The sequence below is a fragment of the Scyliorhinus canicula genome, chromosome 3 (genome assembly GCF_902713615.1).
Source record: "Scyliorhinus canicula chromosome 3, sScyCan1.1, whole genome shotgun sequence".
In the NCBI taxonomy this organism is placed as follows: domain Eukaryota; kingdom Metazoa; phylum Chordata; class Chondrichthyes; order Carcharhiniformes; family Scyliorhinidae; genus Scyliorhinus; species Scyliorhinus canicula.
In genome coordinates, this window is record NC_052148.1 from 74,422,118 (window position 1) to 74,445,592 (window position 23,475).

At 44.8% G+C, this 23,475-nt stretch overlaps 2 protein-coding genes across 5 annotated transcripts in view; one reads left to right on the forward strand and one right to left on the reverse strand.

The window, feature by feature from the left end:
• zgc:114200 (uncharacterized protein LOC559336 homolog) overlaps positions 1-5,901 on the forward strand; it is a 104,457-nt gene extending 98,556 nt beyond the window's left edge. For 2 of the 3 annotated variants that reach the window (XM_038790746.1, XM_038790744.1), the window contains one exon: positions 5,324-5,901. In XM_038790746.1, coding sequence (XP_038646674.1) covers positions 5,324-5,423 — 100 coding nt within the window. In that variant the 3' untranslated portion in view covers positions 5,424-5,901. Of the gene's footprint in view, positions 1-5,318 lie in introns of all 3 variants that reach the window. The other variant, XM_038790745.1, reaches the window with a different exon arrangement.
• A 16,979-nt stretch (positions 5,902-22,880) lies between these two features.
• The window catches only part of ca9 (carbonic anhydrase IX), a 191,918-nt gene continuing 191,323 nt past the window's right edge, over positions 22,881-23,475 (reverse strand). For both annotated transcript variants that reach the window (XR_005459945.1, XM_038790747.1), the window contains exon 12: positions 22,881-23,367. Coding sequence is in view for 1 of the 2 variants with exons in the window: in XM_038790747.1 (XP_038646675.1) it covers positions 23,307-23,367 (61 nt within the window). In the remaining variant the exon portion in view is untranslated. The remainder of the gene's footprint in view (positions 23,368-23,475) is intronic.

The window sequence follows — 23,475 nt, forward strand, 5'->3', positions numbered from 1 at the left end:
AAAAACTCGATCAAGTTAGTAAGACACAACCCCCCCTTCACAAAACCATGCTGCCTCTCATTAATACGTCCGCCTACTTCCAAATGGGAGTAAATCCTGTCTCGCAGAATCATTTCAAATAAATTCACTACCACTAGCGAAAGGCTCACCGGCCTGTAATTTCCATGATTATCCTTGCTACCCATCTTAATCAAAGGAACGACATAAGCTATTCTCCAGTCATCTGGGACCTCCCCTGTAGCCAGTGAGGATAAAGATTGCTGTCAAGGTCCCAGAAATTTCCTCCCTTGCATCCCTCAGTATTCTGGGGTAGATCCTATCAGGCACTGGGGACTTGTCTACCTGAATGTTTTTCCAGATGCCCAACACCTTTTTGATCTCGATGTGCCCCAGACTATCTACACACCCTTTACCAGACTCATCATCGACCAAGTCCTTTTCTTTGATGAAAACTGATGATGCAAAGTACTCATTTAGTACCTCGCCAATTTCCTCTGGCTCCATGCATAGATTCCTTCCCATGTCCTTGAGTGAGCCAACTCTTTCCCTGGCTACTCTCTTGCTCTTTATATACGTATAAAAAGCCTTGGGATTTTCTTTAATCCTGTTTGCCATTGACCCCTTTTAGCCCTCCTGACTCCTTGTTTAAGTTCCTTCCTACTTTCCTTATATTCCTCACGGGCATTAACAGTAAAATAAATCATACCACAATATGCTATACATAAATAAAACCAATCTATTGGTTGTGTGCAGTTTTTCTGCATTATGATTTTTTTCCGGTGGCCCCATATTTTACCAGGGTCTTTGCTAATAGACCCACTAGACTTCTACATTAACATGTCCCAGGATGATAGGATATATTGTTGAAGGCTAATATTTTGAGAATGAGGCAGACAGTTTTAAAAAGAGCTTGTAATTCTTCCAATCTGTAAACTTGATTCCCAGTTCCTGAACAGAAAGTTACATGATAATAACAAAAATCTATTTGTCGGATTTGAATATGAAAGTTTGAAAAGAAGCGAAGTGAAGAGCAGAAGAGTTTAGCTGAAAATCTACATAGTGTTGCAGCAACAAAGGAAAAGTGAGAAAGTAAGATCTCATTTTTATTACATCTTCCAAATCCTGAGGGTGTGGCAATGCACTTACATAGATACATAGAAGATAGGAGCAGGAGGAGATCTTTTGGCCTATCGAGCCTGCTCCGCCATTCATCACTATCATGGCTGATCATCCAGTTCAATAGCCTAATCCTGCTTTCTCCCCATAGCCTTTGATCCCATTCTCCCCAAGTGCTATATCCAGCCCCTCTTGAATATATGCAAAGTTTTAGCATCAACTACTTCCTGTGGTAATTAATTCCACAGGCTCACCACTCTTTGTGTGAGGAAATGTCTCCTTATCTCTGTCCGACATCGTTTACCCTGAATCCTCAGGCTGTGACTCCTGGTTCTGGACACACCCATCATTGGTAACATCTTCCCTTCATCAACCCTGTCTAGTCATGTTAGAGTTTTATAAGTCTCTATGAAATCTCCCCTCATTCTTCTGAACTCCAGCGAGAACAATCCTAACCTAGTCAATATTGCCTCATAAGACAGTCCTGCAATCCCTGGAATCAGTCTGGTAAACCTTCGCTGCACTCCCTCGAGAGCAAGACCATCCTTCCTCCGAGAAGGAGACCAAAAATGCACACAATACTCCAAGTGTGGCCTCACCAAGGCCCTGTACAATTGCAACAACACATCCCTGCTTCTATATTCGAAATCCATTGTAATGAAGGCCAACATACCATTAGCCTTCTTTACCGCCTGCTGCACCTGCATGCTTACTTTCAGCGAATGGTGCACAAGGACACCCAGGTCCCGCTGGACACTCCCCTCTCCCAATTTACAACCATTCAGGTAGTAATCTGCCTTCCTGTTTTTGCTTCCAAAATGAATAACCTCACACTTTTCCGAATTATACTGCATCTGCCATTGGTTTGCCCACTCGCCCACCTGTCCAGATCTTGCTGTAGGATTCCTGCATCCTCGTCACAATTCACCCTCTCACCTAATTTGGTATTATCTGCAAACTTTGAGATGTTACATTTTGTTCCCTCATCCAAATCATTAATAAATCTTGTGAATAGCTGGGGTCCCAGCACCGATCCTGTGGTACCCCACTGGTTACTGCCTGCTAATTTGAAAAGGACCCAAGTCCCTACTCTTTCTTTCCTCTCTGCCAACCAGTTTCCTATCCACCTTAGTACATTTCCCCCAATCCCATGCGCTTTCATTTTGCACAATAATCTCTTATGCTGGACTTTGTCAAACGCCTTCTGAAAGTACAAATATACCACATCGACTGGCTCCCCCTTGTCGACTGTACTGCTTACCTCGTCAAAGAATTCTAACAGATTTGTCAAGCATGATTTTCCCTTCATAAATCCATGCTGACTCTGACTGATCCTGCCACTGCTTTCTAAAAGTTCTGCTATAAAGTCCTTGATAATGGATTCAAGGACTACCGATGTTAGACTTACTGGTCTATAATTCCCTACTTTCTCTCTACCTCCCTTTTTGAATATCGGAGTGACGTGAGCTACCCTCCAATCTGCAGGGACAGTTCCAGAACGAGAGAATCCCGGAAGGTGACCACCAATGCATCCACTATTTCCAGAGCCGTCACCTGAAGCACTCTGGGATGCAGATTCTCAGGCCCTGGGATTTATCCGCCTTCAATCCCATCAGTTTTCCCAGCACCATTGCTCTACTAATGTTGATCTCCCTCAGTTCTTCCCTCTCACTAAACCTTTCATTCTCCAACATTTCTGGGCTCTAATTTGTGTCCTCTTTTGTGAAGACAGAACCAAAGTATGTATTCAATTGCTCAGCCATTTGTTTGTCCCTTATTATGCATTCCCCTGTTTCTTTACCAATCTCTCTTCACATATCTGTAGAAACTCTTAGTGTCAGTCTTTATGTTGCCTGCAACCTTCCTTTCGTACTGTACTTTCCCCTTAATCAATCCCTTTATCCTTCTTTGAATTCTAAACTGCTCCCAATCCTCAGATCTATTATTTTTCTTGGCCAATCTGTATGCTTATTCCTTGTATCAGATACTATTTCTAATTTCCTTTGTAAGCCATGGATTGGCCCTCTTACCCCCTTTGCTTTTCTGCCAGACAGGAATGAACAGTTGCTGTAGTTCCTCCATGCGTTCCTTGAATGCTTGACATTGTCTATCCACTGTTATCCCTTTAAGTACCCCTCCCCAATCTATCAAGGCCAACTCATGTCTCATATCCTCATAGTTCCCTTTATTAAGATTCAGCACCCTACTCTCCAAATCAACTAGTTCACACTCCATCTTGATAAAAAAAATTCTATCATGTTATGGTTGCTCAACCCCAAGGGGTCTCGTACAGCCAGATTGGTAATGATTCCTTCTCATTACACAGTACCCAGTCTAAGATGGCCTGCTCTCTAGTTTGTTCCTCCACATATTGGTCAAGAAAACCATCCTGTATACTCCAGGAATTCCTCCTCTATGGCATTGTGGCTAATTTGAGTTGCCCAATCTATTGTGAAGATTAAAATCACTCATGATCACAGATATTCCCTTATTACATGCATCTGTAATTTCTTGTTTAATGCCATTCCCAACCTCAACAGTGCAGTTTAGGGGTCTATATATGACACCCACTAATGTTTTTTGTCCCTTATTATATCTTAACTCTATCCATACAGATTCCACATTTTCAGAGCTAATATCCTTTCTCACTATTATGTTGATTTCCTCTTTAACCAGCAGTGCCACGCCAACACCTTTTCTTTTATGCCTGTCCTTCCTAAATACTGAGAACCCTGGGACATTCAGTTCCCATCCCTGTTCACCCTGCAGCCATGTCTCTGTAATCCCAATTATATCGTACCTATTTATATCTATTTGCACGATTAGTTCATCCACTTTATTGCAAATGCTTCGTGCATTAAGGCACAGAGCCTTTAAGTTTGTCTTTTTCACAACGCTTGTCTTGCTCCCAATATTTTTCTCTGTTGCCCTGTTTGAATTTGTCCTTGGTTTCTCCACCTATCACTTTTCTTATTCACTTTTCTATCTTTTGCTTTTGTCCTTGCTCCCTCTTTCTCTGACTCCTTGCGTAGGTTCCCATCCTCCTGGCATATTAGTTTAAACCCTCCCCAACTGCTCTAGCAAATAGCACACCTAGGACATCAGTTCCAGTCCTGCCCAGGTGTAACCCGTGCAGTTTGTACAGGTCCTACATCCCCCAGAACCAGTCCCAATGCCCCAGGAATCTGAAACCCTCCCCCTGACACCATCTCTTCAGCCACCTATTCATCCTTTTTATCCTGTCATTTCTACTCTGACTAGCGTGTGGAACCGGTAGTAATCCTGAGATCACTCCCTTTTGAAGTCTGATTTCTTAACTTCCTTCCTGTATTCTGCTTTTAGGACCTCATCCCTTTTTTTACCTATGTCATTTGTACCGATGTGTACCATGACTATTGGCTGTTAACCCTCCCCCTCCAGAATGTCCTGTACCCGCTCCAAGACATCCTTGATTCTAGCACCAATGAATTGCTTTTGAAGTGTACCCCCTTTTTCCCCAAAATATACCTTATTCATAACATTTTTTAAAAAGTCAATTGGAAAGGTTTTGTAAAGTGCAGTAGAATTCCACTTTCTTCATAAAGCATATTCCATTCTGAGGTGCCTCAATACAATTTCAATACTCTTGATATTTACAATGTATTTTTCATGTCAGGCGTACAGCCCTAGGGGTTCTACAAATTGTCCAACTCTTGGATACTGTGACTGTACGGCCTTGCACAACGGCCTTACCCCATTGCGCCCCTGTGGCAGCTGCCCCAAGATTCCGTGCATCACTTAGCAAATGTTGCCACTGTTGGCTTGTTGGCAAACACTGCAGCCAGTTTGCCAACGATGCAATTCTTCAAACACTTGCCTGTCTTTTACATCGACCTGCATACCAGAAAGATGGTGCCTCTAAGAATGCCATGATGTGGAGATGCCGGCGTTGGACTGGGGTGAGCGCAGTAAGAAGTCTTACAACACCAGGTTAAAGTCCAACAGGTTTGTTTCAAATCACTAGCTTTCGGAGCGCAGCTCCTTCCTCAGGTGAATGCAGCACTCCTTTAGTATTCCACTGGATATCAACCTATACTTATTCACAGAAGCTGGAACCAATAGCCTTCTGACTTGGAGGTGATGGTGCCACCACTGAACAACGCTGACAGTTTGTTGTTAAGAACATGATAACAATGTTTTTTCTTCTTTATCCTTTGCTTCAGGTAAGGAAAACAAATAGTATTGCTACAGGCTGGCTCCTGATGGAAACAAATACCACTAATCCAGGATGCGATTGTGCCAGAAACTGCAGAGTGCTGGAGTACTAACAGCAACCTTGAACACAGTTGAAGCAATACCACAGTAAATTTTATTTACAGGGAACAATTAAAGAGAAGAAGACAGACATCCATTGTTCTTCTATTTGACACTGGTCGGACTGCCTGCACACTCCTGTGTGTGGGTGTGTGCAAGAAAACTTTTTTACTGAACAGAAAAGTTTGCAATTACAAAGTATTGTGCCATGATTGGGGATGGGAAATGTTTGGTTTTAAGGTAACCAATGGGCTTTTGCTTTTTATAAATTAGAAATGTAATTCTTATACAACCTGGAAATGGTATTCTCTATACAAGTTGTTTATGCAGTGCTCAGTATACCAAGGTAAATGTATAAGGTGTATTGTGGACCTGGAACCATTCATATACCAGGATTTTATTACAGTTTCTCCTTTAAAGTCATTTATTTTGACATTATCATGGTCATGTTTATCAATGCATTAATTAATAAAGTCTAATTATGAAATCCTATATCTTGAGAGTACTTCAACTGGATTATTACCTCCGTGTTCACTTGCTACCTCGGGTTATTAGGACCATTACAGGACTTTGGGCATATGGGGAGCAGAACATTGAGCTCTGGTTCTGGCCAAATGCTCCTAGAATTAGTTACAATCAGAGTTGCCAGCTCTTAAAAGGGCAGCCATTCATGCCCAGTAGCTACTGGTCAAATGCAGGGCTGGCAGCTCAGCAGTGCCACTGGGAGTGCTAGCCACGGCTGAGACTGTACCTAGAAGATGAGGATGGCATGGGAGTAAGCTGCCTGCCCAATCGGGTAAATGGGGCCAGGAGGAGTCCATTGGGGGAAGAGAGATGGTGTTGGCAGCAGTGGCAGGAAGAGACTGCTTTTATGACCAGAATTATTTCAGTCCATTAAAAGTAGTTTCCTTGGATAAATCGAAGTATTGCAGAACTTTTTAATTGCGCTATTAGCATTATTTCGCATGGATAATCATTGGGATTTTCAGACACTTTTCATATGGGTGGCACAGTAGCACTGTTACTTCACTGTCAGGAACCCGGGTTCGAATCCCGGCTTGGGTAACTGTCTGCGCAGAGTCTGCACGTTCACCCCGTGTCTGCGTGTGTTTCCTCTGGGCTCAACGGTTTCCTCCCACAAGTCCCAAAAGACGTGTTAGGTGAATTGGACATACTAAATTCTCCCTCAGTGTACCCGAACAGACGCCATAGTGTGGCGACTAGGGGATTTTCACAGTAACTTCATTGCAGTGTTAATGTAAGCCTACTTATGACACTAATACAGATTATTGTTAGAATTGAACAGAATATGTTTTAGACCAGGTAGAGTTAAAGCATTGGATGAAGGAAGGTGAATGAGAACAGTGCAATGATTATAGGCTCAAGAGAAGAAGTGGAGAGATAGGGTCTATGTCATCAGTAATGATACAGAAGATTACCACATGCTTACAGGTCACAAAGAGATGACGTGTAAACAAAATAAAGCAGAAGCCAAAGATAGATCTTTGCAAGACCCTACAAGTGACAGTGTAGGGAGGCATGATTGTTCAAGATCTGTTAACTGAACCTGGAGAGGCAGAAGGGGAACCATGCTAGAGAAGTCCTACAAAACTGAATTATGGAAGAGACTCTTATTAACCATGTCAACTGTCATAGAGAGGACAAGAAGGTCACAGAGCTTGTAACGCGTGACTTTAGCCAATACTATGATCCGGCGCAAACAACGTGCAGGATTCGAGCAAGATGTGGGAGAGATCAGCATAGAGCTCATTGGTGAGGATAAGGTGGAGTTTGAGAAAAGAGAAGAGTGGCAGGGTTTGATGGACAAGACAGATGGTGAAGTGGATTGCTTGTGGAAAAATGTTTACAGCAATTTTCAATCTGATAAAATGGCAGCTAGCATTAGGTTAGGAGGGTGAGTGATCAGGCATTGAGTGGAGGTGAGTTTTTATGAATCGATGAGTTTGGAGAGGGCAAGGAATAAAAGCAGCAAAGAAATGAGGGTTTGGTGTGATGAGGTAAATTACATTTGATAAATTTGACCAATGCCTCAAGGCATCTTGCTTGACCCTTCCCAACCCTCTGTATCCTGAATGCTGATGATAGAACATAGAACATTACAGCGCAGTACAGGCCCTTCGGCCTTCGATGTTGCGCCGTCCTGTGAAACCCCTCTAAAGTCCCTCTACACTATTCCCTTATTGTCCATATGCCTATCCAATGACCATTTGAATGCGTTTAGTGTTGGCGAGTCCACTACTGGTGCAGGCAGGGCATTCCACGCCCTTACTACTGAGTAAAGAACCTACCTCTGACATCTGTCCTATATCTATCTCCCCTCAATTTAAAGCTATGTCCCCTCATGCTGGACATCACCATCCGAGGAAAAAGGCTCTCAATGTCCACCCTATCTAATCCTCTGATCATCTTGTATGCCTCAATTAAGTCACCTCTTAACCTTCTTCTCTCTAACGGAAACAGCCTCAAGTCCTTCAGCCTTTCCTCATATGATCTTCCCTCCATAACAGGCAACATCCTTGTAAATCTCCTCTGTACCCTTTCCAATGCTTCCACATCCTTCCTATAATGTGGCAACCAGAACTGCACGCAATACTCCAAATGCGGCCGCACCAGAGTTTGTACAACTGCAACATGACATCATGGTCCAGAAACTCAATTCCTCTACCACATAAAAGCTAACACACCGTACGCCTTCTTAACAACCCTCTCAACCTGGGTGGCAACTTTCAGGGATCTATGGGACATAGACACCGAGATCTCTCTGCTCGTCCACACTACCAAGAATCTTACCATTAGCCCAGTACTCTGTCTTCCTGTTATTCCTTCCAAAATGAATCACCTCACACTTTTATGCATTAAACCCCATTTGCACTGTCAGCCAGCTCTGCAGCTTATCTATGTCCCTCTGTAACTTGTAACATCCTTCTGCACTGTCCACAACTCCACCGACATTAGTGTCATCTGCAAATTTACTCACCCATCCTTCCATGCCCTCCTCCAGGTCATTTATAAAAATGACAAACAGCAGCGGCCCAAAAACAGATCCTTGTGGTACACCACTAGTAACTGGACACCAGTTAGAACATTTCCCATCAACCACCACCCTTTGTCTTCTATCAGCTAGCCAATTTCTGATCCAAACTGCTAAATCACCCTGAATCCCATGCCTCTGCATTTTCTGCAATAGCCTACCGTGGGGAACCTTATCAAACGCTTTACTGAAATCCATATACACCACATCAACTGCTTTACCCTCATCCACCTGTTTGGTCACCTTCTCGAAGAACTCAATGAGGTTCGTGAGGCACAAGCTACCCTTCACAAAACCATTTTGGCTATCTCTAATCAAATTATTCCTTTCCAGGTGATTATACATCCTATCTCTTATAAACCTTTCCAAGACTTTGCCCACAACAGAAGTAAGGCTCACTGGTCTATAGTTACCGGGGTTATCTCTATTCCCCTTCTTGAACAAGGGGACAACATTTGCTATCCTCCAGTCTTCTGGCACTATTCCTGTAGACAATGACGACATAAAGATCAAAGCCAAAGGCTCAGCAATCTCCTCCCTAGCTTCCCAGAGAATCCTAGGATAAATCCCATCCGGCCCAGGGGACTTATCTATTTTCACACTTCCCAGGATCGCTAACACCTCCTCCTTATGAACCTCAAGCCCTTCTAGTCCAGTAGCCTGTATCTCAGTATTCTCTTCGACAACTTTGTCTTTTTCCTGTGTTGAATGCCGACGAAGAATACTCATTTAGCACATCTCCTATCTCCTCGGACTCCACGCACAACTTCCCCCTACTGTCCTTGATGGCCCTACTCTTACCTTAGTCATTATTTTATCCTGACATATCTATAGAAGCTTTAGGGTATCCTTGATCCTATCTGCCAAAGACTTCTCATGTCCTCGCTTGGCTCTTCTTAGCTATCTCTTTAGAGTCTTCCTAGCTAACTTGTAACTCTCAAGCGCCACTAACTGAACCATCACGTCTCATCTTTACATAAGCCTCCTTCTTCCTCTTGACAAGTGTTTCAACTGCTTTAGTAACCCATGGTTCCCCGCTTGACCACTCCTCCCTGCCTAACAGGCACATACTTATCAAGGAACCGCAGTAGCTGTTCCTTGAACATGCTCCACATTTCCATTGTGTCCAACCCCTGCAGTTTTCCTCTCCAGCCGATGCATCCTAAGTCTTGCCTCATCGCATCATAATTGCCTTTCCCCCAGCTATAACTCTTGCCCTGCGGTATATACCTATCCCTTTCCATCAAAAGTAAACGTAATCGAATTATGGTCACTATCACCAAAGTACTCACCTACCTCCAAATCTAACACCTGTCCTGGTTCACAGTACCAAATCCAATATGGCCTCGCCTCTTGTTGGCCCATCTACATACTGCATCAGGAAACCCTCCATCACACATTGGACAAAAACGGACCATCTAAGTACTCAACTATAGTGTTTCCAGTCAATATTTGGAAGGTTAAAGTCCCCCATAACAACTACCCTATTACTTTCGCTCCTGTCCAGATCATCTCTTGCAATCCTTTCCTCTACATCTCTGGAACTTTTTGGAGGCCTACAGAAAACCCCTAACAGGGTGACCTTCCTTTCCTGTTTCTTAACTCAGCCCATACTACCTCAGTATTCGAGTCCTCATCAAATGTCCTCTCAGCCACCGTAATACTGTCCTTGACTAACAATGCCACCCCTCCTCCTCTCTTGCCACCTTCCCTGAGCTTACTGAAATATCTAAACCCCGGCACCTGCAACAACCGTTCCTCGCCCTGCTCTATCCAATGTCTCCGAAATGGCCACAACATCGAAGTCCCAGGTACTAACCCATGCCGCAAGCTCACTCACCTTATTCCGGATGCTCCTGGCATTGAAGTAGATGTACTTTAAATCACCTTCCTTCCTGCCGGTACACTCCTGTAACTTTGAAACCTTACTCATGACCTCACTACTCTCAGCTTCTTGTGTACTGGAGCTACAATTCAGGTTCCCAATCCCCTGCTGAACTGATTTCCAATGTAGCCTCCGAGGAGCTCAGGGATTTCAAAATATGAGGCTTCCCCTGTCAAACTCTGTTCTGATCTGCTATCCACTGCTTTCTCGTGTTTATCGGGAATTCTGACGATTTACTGTCAGAATTACAGCAGTGGATCATCATAAATTCAACTCCTACTAAAGGGAATAGTAGTGGCAATGTCACTGGACTAGTAATCCAGGGGTCCAGAAAAATGCTCTCGGGACAAGGGTGTGAAGCCTGCCACAGCAACTGGTGGAATTTAAATGCAGTCAATGAACCTGGAATTAAAAAGCTAGTCTTGGTAATAATGATCTCAAAGACTTTGTGGTTTAAAAAAAAACCGAGGAATTCCGCACCTTTGGGACGGCCCAACGCCGGAATGGTTCACGCCACTCCATCCTGCCAGGTCCCCCCGCCCCGCCGGGTAGGGGAGAATCCCGGCCCAGGTCTGGCCTAGTGTGACCCAGACCCACAACAATGTGATTAACTCTTCACTGCCCTCTAAAGTGACCTAGCAAGATACCAAGTTGTATAAAACTGCTGGAAAGCCTACAAAAAGAAATGAAACTGAATGGAACACCTGGTATCAATGTCGGCACCAAAAACAACAGAAAGTACTCCTTACTAACATCTAGGGGCTTGTACCAAAATTGGGAGAGCTGTCTCACAGACTAGTCAAACAACAGCCTAATGTAGTCACAGTCACAAAATCATACCGTACAATGTCTGAGACTCCAACATTATCAATCTTGGGAGCATCCTGCCCCACTGACAGGACAGGTGATGGCACAATGGCATACAGTCAGCAGGAAGTCTCCCTGGGAGTCCTCAACATCGACTCTGGATCCCATGAAGTCTCGTGGCATCAGGTCAAGTAGTGTACATGAAACCTCCTTATTACCACCCTACTGCATACCCTCTGCTGATGATCGGTACTCCTCCAGGTTGAACACTACTTGGAGGAAACACTGGGGTGGCAATGATGCAGAATATACTCTCTGTGGGGGACTTCACCAAGAGTAGCTTGGTGTAACTATTACTATCTGAGCTTGTTAAGTCCTTAAGTACATAGCTGATACACTGGGACTGCAGCAGGTGGTGAGGTAACCAGCAAGAGAGAAAAAGCTACTTGACCTCATCCTCCCCAATCTGCCTGTTGCAGATCCATCTGTCCACGACAGTATTGGTAGGAGTAACCATCGCACAGTCCTTGTGCAGATAAATTCCCACCTTCACATTGTGTTGTGTGGCACTACTACCGTGCTAAATGGGACAGACTTTGAATAGATCTAGCAACTCCAAACTGGGTATACATGATGTACTGTGGATCATCAGCAGCAGAATTACAACCACGCTCTGTAACAGATTTTTACAGATGCACCATAGAAAGCATCCTGTCTAGCTGCATCACTGCTCAACTGCTCAGCCCAAGACCGCAAGAAACTTTGTGAACACCGCCCAGTCCATCACACGAACCAGCCTCCCATCTATTGACTATGTCTACACCTCCCGATGCCTTGGGAAAGTGGGCATCATAATCAAAGACCCCTCCCACTCAGCTTACTCACTCTTCCAACTTCTTCCATCGGTCAGGAGACACTAAATTCTGAGAACACACACAGATGCAAAAACAGCTTCTTCCCCGCTGTTACCAGACTCCTAAACGACCCTCTTATGGACTGACCTGATTAATACTACACTCCTGTATGCTTCACCCGATGCCTGTGTCTATGTATTTACATTGTGTACTTGTGTTGCCCTATTATGTATTTTCTTTTCCGATACTAAATGATCTGTTTGAGCAGCACGCAGAAAAATACTTTTCACTGTACCTCGGTACATATGACAATAAAGAAATCCAATCCACTGACTGTGCCGTGCACCAATGGCAATTTCTGGTGGTGAGCAGTAAGGCTAAAGGCTGAACACTGGGATTCAGCACCACCTTTTGTGCTCCCATACCTTCTACCCCAAACACTGTTGTTGGAATAAAACTGGCCGATTTTAAGTATGGGACTGGTGAAAAAAGCAATCATTTTTGAAAATCAGGAATTGTTTTTCAGAGATGGATAATAGTTATACACTTGTACTCCATAGTCTGTGATGGTGCAATAGCATAAAGAACAATACCGCACAGGAACAGGCCCTTCGGCCCTCCAAGCCTGCGCTGATCATATGTGCTGTCTAGACCAACTGTCTGTATCCTTCTATACGCCTTCTGTTCATGTCTCTCTAGATAAGTCTTAAAGGTTACTAACGTACTGCCTCAATCACCTCAATTGGCAGTGCATTCCAGGCCAACACCAACCTCTGTAAAAAAAAATTCCCCACACATTCTCCACTGAACCTTTCCCCCCTCACCTTGAACTCATGCCCCCTTGTAATGTCGTTCCGCCCTGGAAAAGCCCTCAACTGTTCCCCCTGTCTCATAATTGTATAAACTTCTGTCAGGTCGCCCCTCAGCCTTTGTCTCTCACGTGAGAACAATCCCAGTTTATTCAATCTCTCCTCATAGTGAATACCCTCCATACCAGGCAACATCCTGGTAAACCTTTTCTGTACTCTCTCCAAAGTCTCCACATCTTTCTGGTAGTGCGGTGACCAGAATTAGACACAGTATTCCAAATGTGGTCTAATTAACGTTCTATAACATAATTTGCAAGCTTTTATACTTGATACCTCGTTCTATGAAGTTAAGCATGCCGTAGCTTTCTTTACCACCATTTCCACCTGTGCTGCCACTTTAAGGGATCTGTGGATCTACACCCAGATCTCTCTGTGTGACTATGCTCCTGATGATTCTGCCATTTATTTTATTGTTCCCACCTGAATTGGAACGACCAAAATGCATCACCTCGCATTTGTCCAGGTTAAATTCCATTTGCCATTTCTCCGCCCAATTTTGCAGCCTATCTATCCTGCTGTATTCTCTGACAATCTTCATCACTATCCTTAACTCCTGCAATCTTACTATCATCCGAAAACTTGATAATCAGACCAGCTACATTTTCTTCCAAGTCATTTATATATACAGTATTACAAACAGCAGAGGTCCCAGTACTGATCCCTGCGGAACCGGCGCTAACCACTCCGGTGTCAACAGCCTCCGAAAGTGCGGAATTCTCCACACTTTCAGGGGCTAGGTGGACGTCGGAGGGGTTGGCACCACTCCAGCCAATGCCGAAGGGACTGTGAGAGTTTGCGCATGCGCCGAAGGGCCCGCGTGATCTTGCGCATGCACAGAACCGCTGCGTGGTTCTGCGCCTGTGCAGACCAGCCGACGTAGTTTGGCGCATGCACTGGGGGATTCTCTTCTCAGCGCTGGCCATGGCGGAGAGGTGTGCCCCCATGGAATAGTCCCGCCCGCAGATCGGTGGGCCCCGATCGCGGGCCAGGCCACTGTGGGGGCCCTCGGCAGGGTCAGATCAACCTGCGCCCCTGAGGACCGCCCCCGCCAACTTACCTGCTAGATCCTGCCGTGTGGGACCATGCGTAACCCACACTGTCGGGACTGGCCAAAAACGTAAGGCCGCTTGGCCCATCGGGGCCCGGAGAATTGCCGGGGGGGGGCGGGGCGGGGGGGCGCGTGAATCCTGTCCCACCCGAAAACGATGCCGGAGAATATGGCAGCCGGTGTTGGGCGGGAATCGCATGCCCCCCCCCCCCCGGGCATTCTCCGACCTGGCAGGAGTCGGAGAATCCCGCCCCTATCTCTGAGAATCTTTTCCAACAATTTCACTATCACTATGCCAAGCTCAGTGATAGTTATTTTTGCTACCCTTCTTAAATAACGGGACAACATTGGCTATCCTCCAATCCTCTGGGATCTCCACTGTGGTCAACGAGGAAACAAAGATTTCTGTTAGAGTCTCAGCAATTTCATCTCTGTCTCCCTTAATAATCTGGGATAGATGCCATCTGGCCCTGGGGATTTGTCTACTTGAATGCTTTTTAACACACCAAACAATTTCTCCCTCATATTAATGACCTGTTCTAAAGTGTTCACACATCCCTTTGGGACACCACCATTCAAAGTGTTCCTCTCCTTTGCGATTACCGATTGCAAAATACACATTAATGATCTCACCTACTTCCTTTGCTTCTACGCATAATTTCCCTTCTTTGTCCTTGAGTGGATGAACTCTTTCTCTAGCTACCCTCTTGTTCCTAATATACATCTAAAATTCCTTGGGGTTCCCCTTAATCCCATCTGCCAATGTCGTTTTGTTACCCTTTTTTGTCCTCTTAACTCCCTGCTTGAGCTATTTTCTACTTTCCTTGTATTTTTCAAGTGCTTCATCTGTTTTTAGTTGTCTAGACCTCACGTATGTATCCTTTTTCTTTTTGACTAGACTTGCAATTTCCCTGGTCATCCATGGTTCCCGAATCCTGCCTTTCCTGCCTTTTTACCAGCACATGCCTGTCCTGCATTTCCATCAACTGCTCCTTAAAAGACTCCCACATGTCATATAGGATTTACCCTCAAACAGCCTCTCCCAAACAACAGCCTCCAAAATTTAGGGCAGCACGGTAGCATAGTGGTTAGCACAGTTGCCTCATAGCTCCAGGGTCCCAGGTTTGTTTCCTGGCTTGGGTCACTGTCTGTGCAGAGTCTGCATGTTCTCCCCATGTCTGCGTGGGGTTTCCTCCGGGTGCTCTGGTTTCCTCCCACAGTCCCAAGATGTGCAGGTTAGGTGGATTGGTCATGATAAATTGCCCTTAGTGTCCAAAACAGATTAGCTGGGGTTACTGGGTTACAGGGATAGGGTGGCGGCGTGGGCTTAAGTAGGGTGCTCTTCCCAAGGGCCGGTGCAGACATGCTGGGCCGAATGGCCTCCTTCTGCACTGTAAATTCTATGATGAATCCTGTCTAATCTGGTTGTAGTTAGCCTTCCGCCAAATTAGCACCTTAACCCCAGGCCAACACTCGTTCTTTTCCATGAGTATCCGAAAGCTGATGGAATTGTGGTCACTGTTCGCCACATGTTCTCCGACTGCAACTTTGATGACCTGGCCTGGCCTGTTCCCTAGTACTAGGTCCAGTTTAGCCCCTCTCTAGTCGGACTATCCATATATTGTTCCAAAGAACCTTCCTGGACACACTTAACAAATACCGTAAACAAAACTGTAAAAGAACAATGAGTGCCCGTTAACATTTATTCCTCCAAGAGTAGGCTATTCAGACCCTCAGAATTGTTCCACCATTCAATGGGATTATGGTGAATTGTATCAACTCCATTTATCTAGTCGTAGAAAACAATCAGGAGAGCCACTGCAAAATTCTGTGTTCTATTGTATCACAATGTAAAATTACTTTGAAAAATAGTGGAAATCAAACTAATTGCTTCTATTTTTGCCTGCTAAGCTATCAAATTATTTTAATTAAATTGTTATATCTTATTTTGGTGAAGTGGATGAACTCTGCCTAATCATTATTATTAATGGACTGGGGATGGTTCCAATATCAATTGGGAAACTTGAAGGCCATTACAAAAGCAAAATTCTATGGGTGATGGAAATCTAAAATAAATGTTAAAAATGCTGGAAATACTCCACAATGTCCCGCAGCCTTTGGGGAGAGAGAACAGATTGATGACGTTTTATCAGGCTGTTCTGGTGAAAGGTCATCAACCTGAAATATGAAAGGTGGGTACAGCTGGCATATTCAGCTACATCCTGCTATGTGCACGGTCACATACCCCTCACTATGTCTTTTCAAGCTATTCCATCACCATTGCTCTTACCCATTTACCTTGCAAGTGTTCCCAACCCTCTCTGTCTCTGTACTCCCTCATCTGTACATCCACCACTAACTTTAATCTCAAAGCAATTTCTTGGTCAACGTCACTAACTCTATCCATTGGATGAGCGCATGCTGTTACGCGACCCCCGAGCGATTTCTCGAGGAATTAAGGGCTATGGGGAGAGAGCGGGTAAATGGAGTTGAAATCAACCATGATTGAATGGTGGAGTGGACTCGATGGGCCGAATGGCCTTACTTCCGCTCCTATGTCTTATGGTCTTATGGTCTTATGTTACACTCACTCATATGTCTCTTTAGCCTCTCGGCAGAAGAGAACGCAGAACACCAGGACAGGCAGATTGTAGGAATGGGTTGGGGGGTGGGGGGGGGGGGGTTGCTCTACAGAACACACAGCTCATAACTGCAGTGGGAACACACTGGGGATGAGTGGAGTTTGTGCAGTGCCGGCCTTGGCTGTCAAGGATGGGTAGACAGGGAGCTCCCAGCTGTCCGATGACACAGTGAAATAAAAAATACTCACAACACTTGTAATGATATATATATATATATAGGCAAGCTAGTGAAGAGTTAATTATTACATCTCAGTGTAATTCAAATACGAGAGGGCACCACCAGTTCTCAGTGTAACGATCATACCTCAGGGAATGCTGGATAGAACTAGCAAAGGAGACAGACTGAGAACAGCATGAAGAGTAGTTTAGATTAGACAAAGTTAACACCAGGATATCATCAGTGAGTACTAGATTATAGTTTACTGCTAGACAGATTCAACATTACTTTATTACTAGTTATAGCTCAGCAGTGTGCGTGAACTTCATTTAATTAATCGTTATTCAATAAATTAGTTTTGATTCAATCTAAAGATTGGTGGTTTCTTTGTCATCAACTGAATGGACCATCCTGGATCAAAAGGCAAAGAACCGACATATTACCACCAAAGGTAATATAATAACACTGAGTGATTTCAACAGTACATGACACACAACCATTTTCATCATGATATTCTCTACTTTCCATGACTAATTCATGTCTTTTCTCTACCACAGGGCTCTTTACATGTGCAGCAAGAATAGGTAGATGTGGTGAGGAATGAATCATGAGAGGTGCTGAGTCCTTCTGAGGGTGCACTCACACAGGAATAGAACATAGAACAGTACAGCACAGAACAGGCCCTTCGGCCCTCGATGTTGTGCCGAGCATTGTCCGAAACCAAGATCAAGCTATCCCACTCCCTGTCATTCTGGTGTACTCCATGTGCCTATCAATAACCGCTTGAAAGTTCTTAAAGTGTCCAACTCCACTATCACAGCAGGCAGTCCATTCCACACCCTAACCGCTCTCTGAGTAAAGAACCTACCTCGGATATCCCTCCTATATCTCCCACCCTGAATCTTATAGTTATTCCCCCTTGTAACAGCTACATCCACCAAAGGAAATAGTCTCTGAACGTCCACTCTATCTATCCCCCTCATCATCTTATAAATCTCTATTAAGTTGCCTCTCATCCTCCTCCGCTCAAAAGAGAAAAGCCCTAGCTCCCTCAACCTTTCCTCATAAGACCTATCCTGAAAACCAGGCAGCATCCTGGTAAATCTCCTTTGCACCCTTTCCAATGCTTCCACATCTTTCCTATAATGAGGTGACCAGAACTGCACACAATACTCCAAATGTGGTCTCACCAGAGTCATGTATAGTTGTGGCATAACCCTGCGGCTCTTAAACTCAAGCCCCTTGTTAATAAACATTAACACACTATAAGCCTTCTTCACGGCTCTATCCACTTGAGTGGCAACCTTCAGAGATCTGTGGACATGAACCCCAAGATCTCTCTGTTCCTCCACATTCCTCAGAACCCTGCCGTTGACCCTGTAATCCGCATTCAAATTTTTTCTACCAAAATGAATCACCTCGCACTTATCAGGGTTAAACTCCATCTGCCATTTTTCGGCCCAGCTCTGCATCCTATCAATGTCTCTTTGCAGCCTACAACAGCCCCCCACCTCATCCACTACTCCATCAATCTTGATGTCATCAGCAAATTTACTGACCCACCCTTCAGCCCCCTCCTCCAAGTCATTGATAAAAATCACAAATAGCAGAGGACCTAGCACTGACCCCTGTGGTACATACATCTTCTACTCCTTCAAAGAATAGTGCAGATCATACACCGGTTCAAATACTCGATGGGACCAGTCAGGTTTTCACCTACTAGCTCACACTTCCCAGTAGGTAAGAGCAGATGATGGAGACAGAGACAGCAGTGGAGAGTCTAAGTTTGAGAGAGCAGCCCTCTCCAAACTCTGCTCAGCTGGGTACAGACACTGCACCCTGGGACTGTCGATACAGCACAAATGTCAGCGAACATTTCCACTTCTGACCTTATATTGGAGTCATTGGTGAATCAGCAGAAAATGGTTGGGCCCAGGATATTACCGGGAACACTTACAGTAATAGCCCGGGGCTGAGTTTATTGGCTTCCAAAAACCAAAACCATCTTCCTTTGTGCTAGGTATGACTGCAACCTGTGGAACATTTTCCCCCTTTGATTCCCATTGACTTGTGTTTTACGCAGGATCCTTGATGCCGCACTCAGTCAGATGCTGCCTTGATGTCAATGGCAGTTAGATTTGTCGGATCTTCAAACGGCACTCACCGCAATTATAGAGAGATTGAAGGAGCCCATCCAAAGCAAGAGGGGAGGAGTGATATTGTAGACCACCAAGGTGCTGCCTTCTTCCCTGGCGAGAGTCACCAGGGGCATGCACCACCATCCATTCCAATCATTGCCGACGCCAGGGGGACTGGAGAAGGGGGTAGTGTCGGAGGTTTACAGAGCTACTTTGGAAGAGGAGAAGGCACCAGTGGAAGGCATCAAAGCAAAGTGGGAGGAAGAGTTGTGAGAGGATATGGAGGAAGGGTTCTGGTTTGAGGTGCTCCGGCGAGTGTATGCCTCCACCTCGTGCGCGAGGTTGGGGCTGATACAGCTGAAGGTGGTATACAGAGCACACCTCACGAGGGCGAGGATGAGCCGATTCTTTGAAGGAGTAGAAGATGTGAGTGAACGTTGTGGGGGGGGGGGGGGGGGGGGGGGGGGGCGCTAATCACCTTCATATGTTTTGGTCCTGTCTAAAGCTGGAGGATTACTGGAAGGAGGTTTCTAGGGTAATTTCTAAAGTGCACGTGAAACTGGACCCGGGCCCTATGGGGGCCATATTCGGGGTGTCGGACCGGCCGGGATTGGAAACTGGTGCGGAGGCAGATATTGTAGCCTTCGCCTCGTTGATCGCCTGAAGGTGGATCCTGATGGGTTGGAGGACAGCCTCTCCACTCTATGCCCTGGTGTGGCGGGGGGACCTGTTGGAATTCTTGACTCTTGGGAAGGTTAAGTTTGAACTGAGGGGAAGGATGGAGGGGTTCTACAATTCATGGGCATTATTCATAATGCACTTTCAAGAACTGGATAACATCAAACATTAGTTGAGGCGAGTGGGTGGGAGGGTTGGGGGAAGAGGGGGCTGTGTGTGTTAATGGCAACTATGGGCGATTCCTGATTCCTTTTTGTCATTTGTTTATGTGAACATGCAGGCTAATGTGTGGGGTTTGGTGGGAGGATGGGATCGTTGTTATTGATATGGGGATTGACATATTTGTTACTGATTATTGTTTATTGTTGGTGGGTATAAATTTGAGAGAAAATGTGAAAAAGGAGGAGGAAAAAAATATTTTTAAAAAATCCTTTCCAATCATATGATAGTATGCAATATGCTCTCAGGAAATGGTGTGGTCACAGCCTAATGCATTTGAGTTAAACTCTGCAGGCCTGGGTTCCTGATCCACTGCCATTTGTCCTGGTTTTTAACTCCTGCCCTCCCCACATCCTTTCCCAAATCCATGCCATCTTCCAGGTTAACATTCAGCTCAATGTGAAATTTATTTTCTCACCTGATCATCTGGATACCCATATGATTTGAAGCCAATGTAAAATTAATTACTTTGGGACACATTTCAGGAAGAATGTTTTATTAGTTGATTGCATTATTCATCCACAACCACGAATTTTGGAATGAACCATTTATCCTGAAAGGCTGAGCCCTTTGTTTGTTCAATTTTGAAGTAGCGCTCAGAAATAATTCCTTTAAAATGTCCCTGAAAATCCATGTCAGGTAGCAGATTGTGGAAGAAGCATAATTAATTATAGCTGCTCCTAATTCAGCGAATCACCCTGACCCTTGGCTGCCTGTCGCCCAAAATATTACATTTAAACTCATCCCAATCCATCCTCATCGTTTCTCACCTTAACTTTGCAAGCTCCTCCAGCCTTGTGTTCACCATTACCCACTTGTCAATCTGACTCAGGTCTTTTGCAGGTTCCCCTCTCCCTTCGTGGCTGGGCCTTGAGCCACCTTGGCACACTCAACTCAAGATCATGTTGTAATCTCAGGCAAAAGGCATGAATTCCTGAAGTGAGGAAAACTGGGGCGGCACAGTGGTTAGCACTGCTGCCTCACAATACCAGGGACCCGGGTTCGATTCTGACCTCGGGTGACTGTCTGTGTGGAGTTGCCCATTCTTCCTGAGTCTGCATGAGTTTCCTCCCACAGTCCAAAGACGTGCGGGTTAGGTGGATTGGATACGCTAAATTGCCCCGAGGTGGGATTACGGGGATAGGCAGGGGAATTGGATTGGGGTTATGTAGTGTGCTCCTTCAGAGGGTCAGTGCAGACTCGATGGGCTAAATGGCCTACTTCTGCACTGTAGTGATTCTTTGATAATACAACTGCCCTTGATATCAAGGCAGCATCTAACTGAATGTGGCATCAAAGACCCCTAGAAAAACTGGAGTCAATGGGAATAAAAGGGAAAAGCTCTTCACTGGTTGGAGTCATGCCTGGCACAAAGGAAGATGACTGTGGTTGCTGGAGGACAATAAACTCAGCCGCAAGCCATCACTGCAGCAATTTCTCATGGGAGTGTCCTAGGCCCAACCAGCTTCTGCTGATTCATCAATGACTACAATATAAGGTCAGAAGAGATGTTCTCTGCCGATTGCATATTTCCATTCACAACTCCTCAGAGACTGAAGAAGGTCCGTGCCTGCTTGCAAAAGGACCTGTACAAAATTCAGAGGAAAGTAACATTCGCACCGCACAAGTGTTGGCATAATGGTGACACTGCTGCCTCACAGCGCCAGGGACCCGGGTTTGATTCTGGCTGTGGGTGACTGCATGGAATTTGCACATTCTCCCCATGTCTACGTGGGTTTCCTCTGGGTGCTCCGGTTTCCTCCCACAGTCCAAGGTATGCATGTTAGGTGGATTGGCCATGATCAATGCGTGGAGTTACAGGGATTGGGCAGGGGAGTGGGCCTGGGTAGGGTGTTCTTTCGGAGGGTTGGTGCAGACTCGATGGGCCAAATGTATCTACTACACTGTAGGGATTCTATGGAAGTGCCAGGCAATGGCCATCTCCAACAAGAGGGAATGTAACGCTCCCCCTACTCCCCATCATCCCCATGATATTCAATGCCATGACCATCTCTGAATCCCCCACTATCAATATCATAAACCCGAAACAGCGAGTAACTCACCTCCTGACCAACCAACGCCTGTCCACCATCGACAAGGCACAAGTCATGAGTGTGATGGAATATCCTCCACTTGCCTGGATCAGTGCAGCTCCTACAACATTCAAGAAGCTCAACACCAACCAGAACAAAGCAGCCAACATAATTGACACCCCATTCACTCCCTCCACAGTGGCATCAGCGTGCCCAATCTACAAGATGCACTACAACAACTTGTCAAGCCTTCTTCAGTAGTACATTACAAACCTATGATCTTCACCACCTTGAAATACAAGCGCAAGAAAGCACCAAGTTCCCATTTGTGTCATGATACCCTGACTTGGAACTATGTCTTTGTTCCTTTCTTGTCACTGTGTCAAATGCCTGAAATTCCTTCCCTGTAATATACAGACTGCCATGCTTTGTAAAGTTCACTCACTATCAACTTATCAAGCATAAATAGGGACGGACAATAAATATTGGTCTTGCCATTGACACCCCATGCCATAAATGAACTAAAAAGAACCCTAAAACTCCCTCCCTTAAATAATTAATTATGCCACTTTTCCCTCTCCCTTTAAGCTCATTTTTATGATCAGGCCTGCGATCAACCTTTCTAAACTTTCTCCCCTTGGAGTCTATTTCTCTCTCTATTTGAAAGTGTGAAGGCCTGTGGGAGTTTTGTCGTTGACAGCGCTGTATAAATGCAAGTTGTCGTATTAGTACCCTGGGGACAGGGTCTTCTCACTTGATTTGTGATTGTAGATTTCTTTTACTCCATAGACATTGCCTCATTTTAGACCGTAATGGAGATGTAGCTGCTGTCATTTTAAAAAGATCCCTCTATTTCATCCTGCCACTTCTTCCAGCGTAGGTTAGTAGACTTTATACCACTTGGGACAATATCAGTTAAAACTAAGAAGTGCAAATTTCCTTTTCCTCCCTGTCACAAAATTATACTTTGCCGCTGGGCATTTATTTAATCAGGATCAGTAAATATGCCCAAGCACTCTTCAACAATATTCCTTTCCCCACCCCCACCAATTTGTGTGCGTGATATCCTGTGTCATTTAGTACAGCAGATAATGTTACATAACCTGATATTTAATGTAGAAAATAAACATAAACATTCAATAATTCATTTAAAGTTAACTGTTTTATACAACTGATCAAAATTGTTTACCATCCTTCTGGCACCCGAAAAATCAATAATCTCAGTGGGATTGCTTCACTATACTTCCAATGCTGCTCTATCTTTTAGGTACCACTTTTTCTTTCAACATTGTGCTCAGATCACATGTTACAATGCAATATTTATTAAAGAGTTACTTTTTACTGATACTGCACAGAATAATTGTTACTCAGAAGCAGATTCAAACTGCATCGAGGCACATCTGAAGTTCTGGAGACGGTGGATAATAAACAGGTCATTTGTTCTCGAGGATTCTTCTGCTCCAATGTCCATGCTCACTCCCAGATTTCCAACTGGGAAACCTGTTTGCTGCAATCTCATGCCTCCATTGTAGCAGCAGGTTTATAGATTACCTTCTGCCCTCTCTCAGTGCTTGATCTAGAAGAGGAAAGAAGAATAGAGTTTGCATTAGGAAGTGAAAAGTTGCTGTGACGGGAATCAGAAAGAGGAAATTTGTTTTTTTTTACAAGGAACACAGGTTCACCC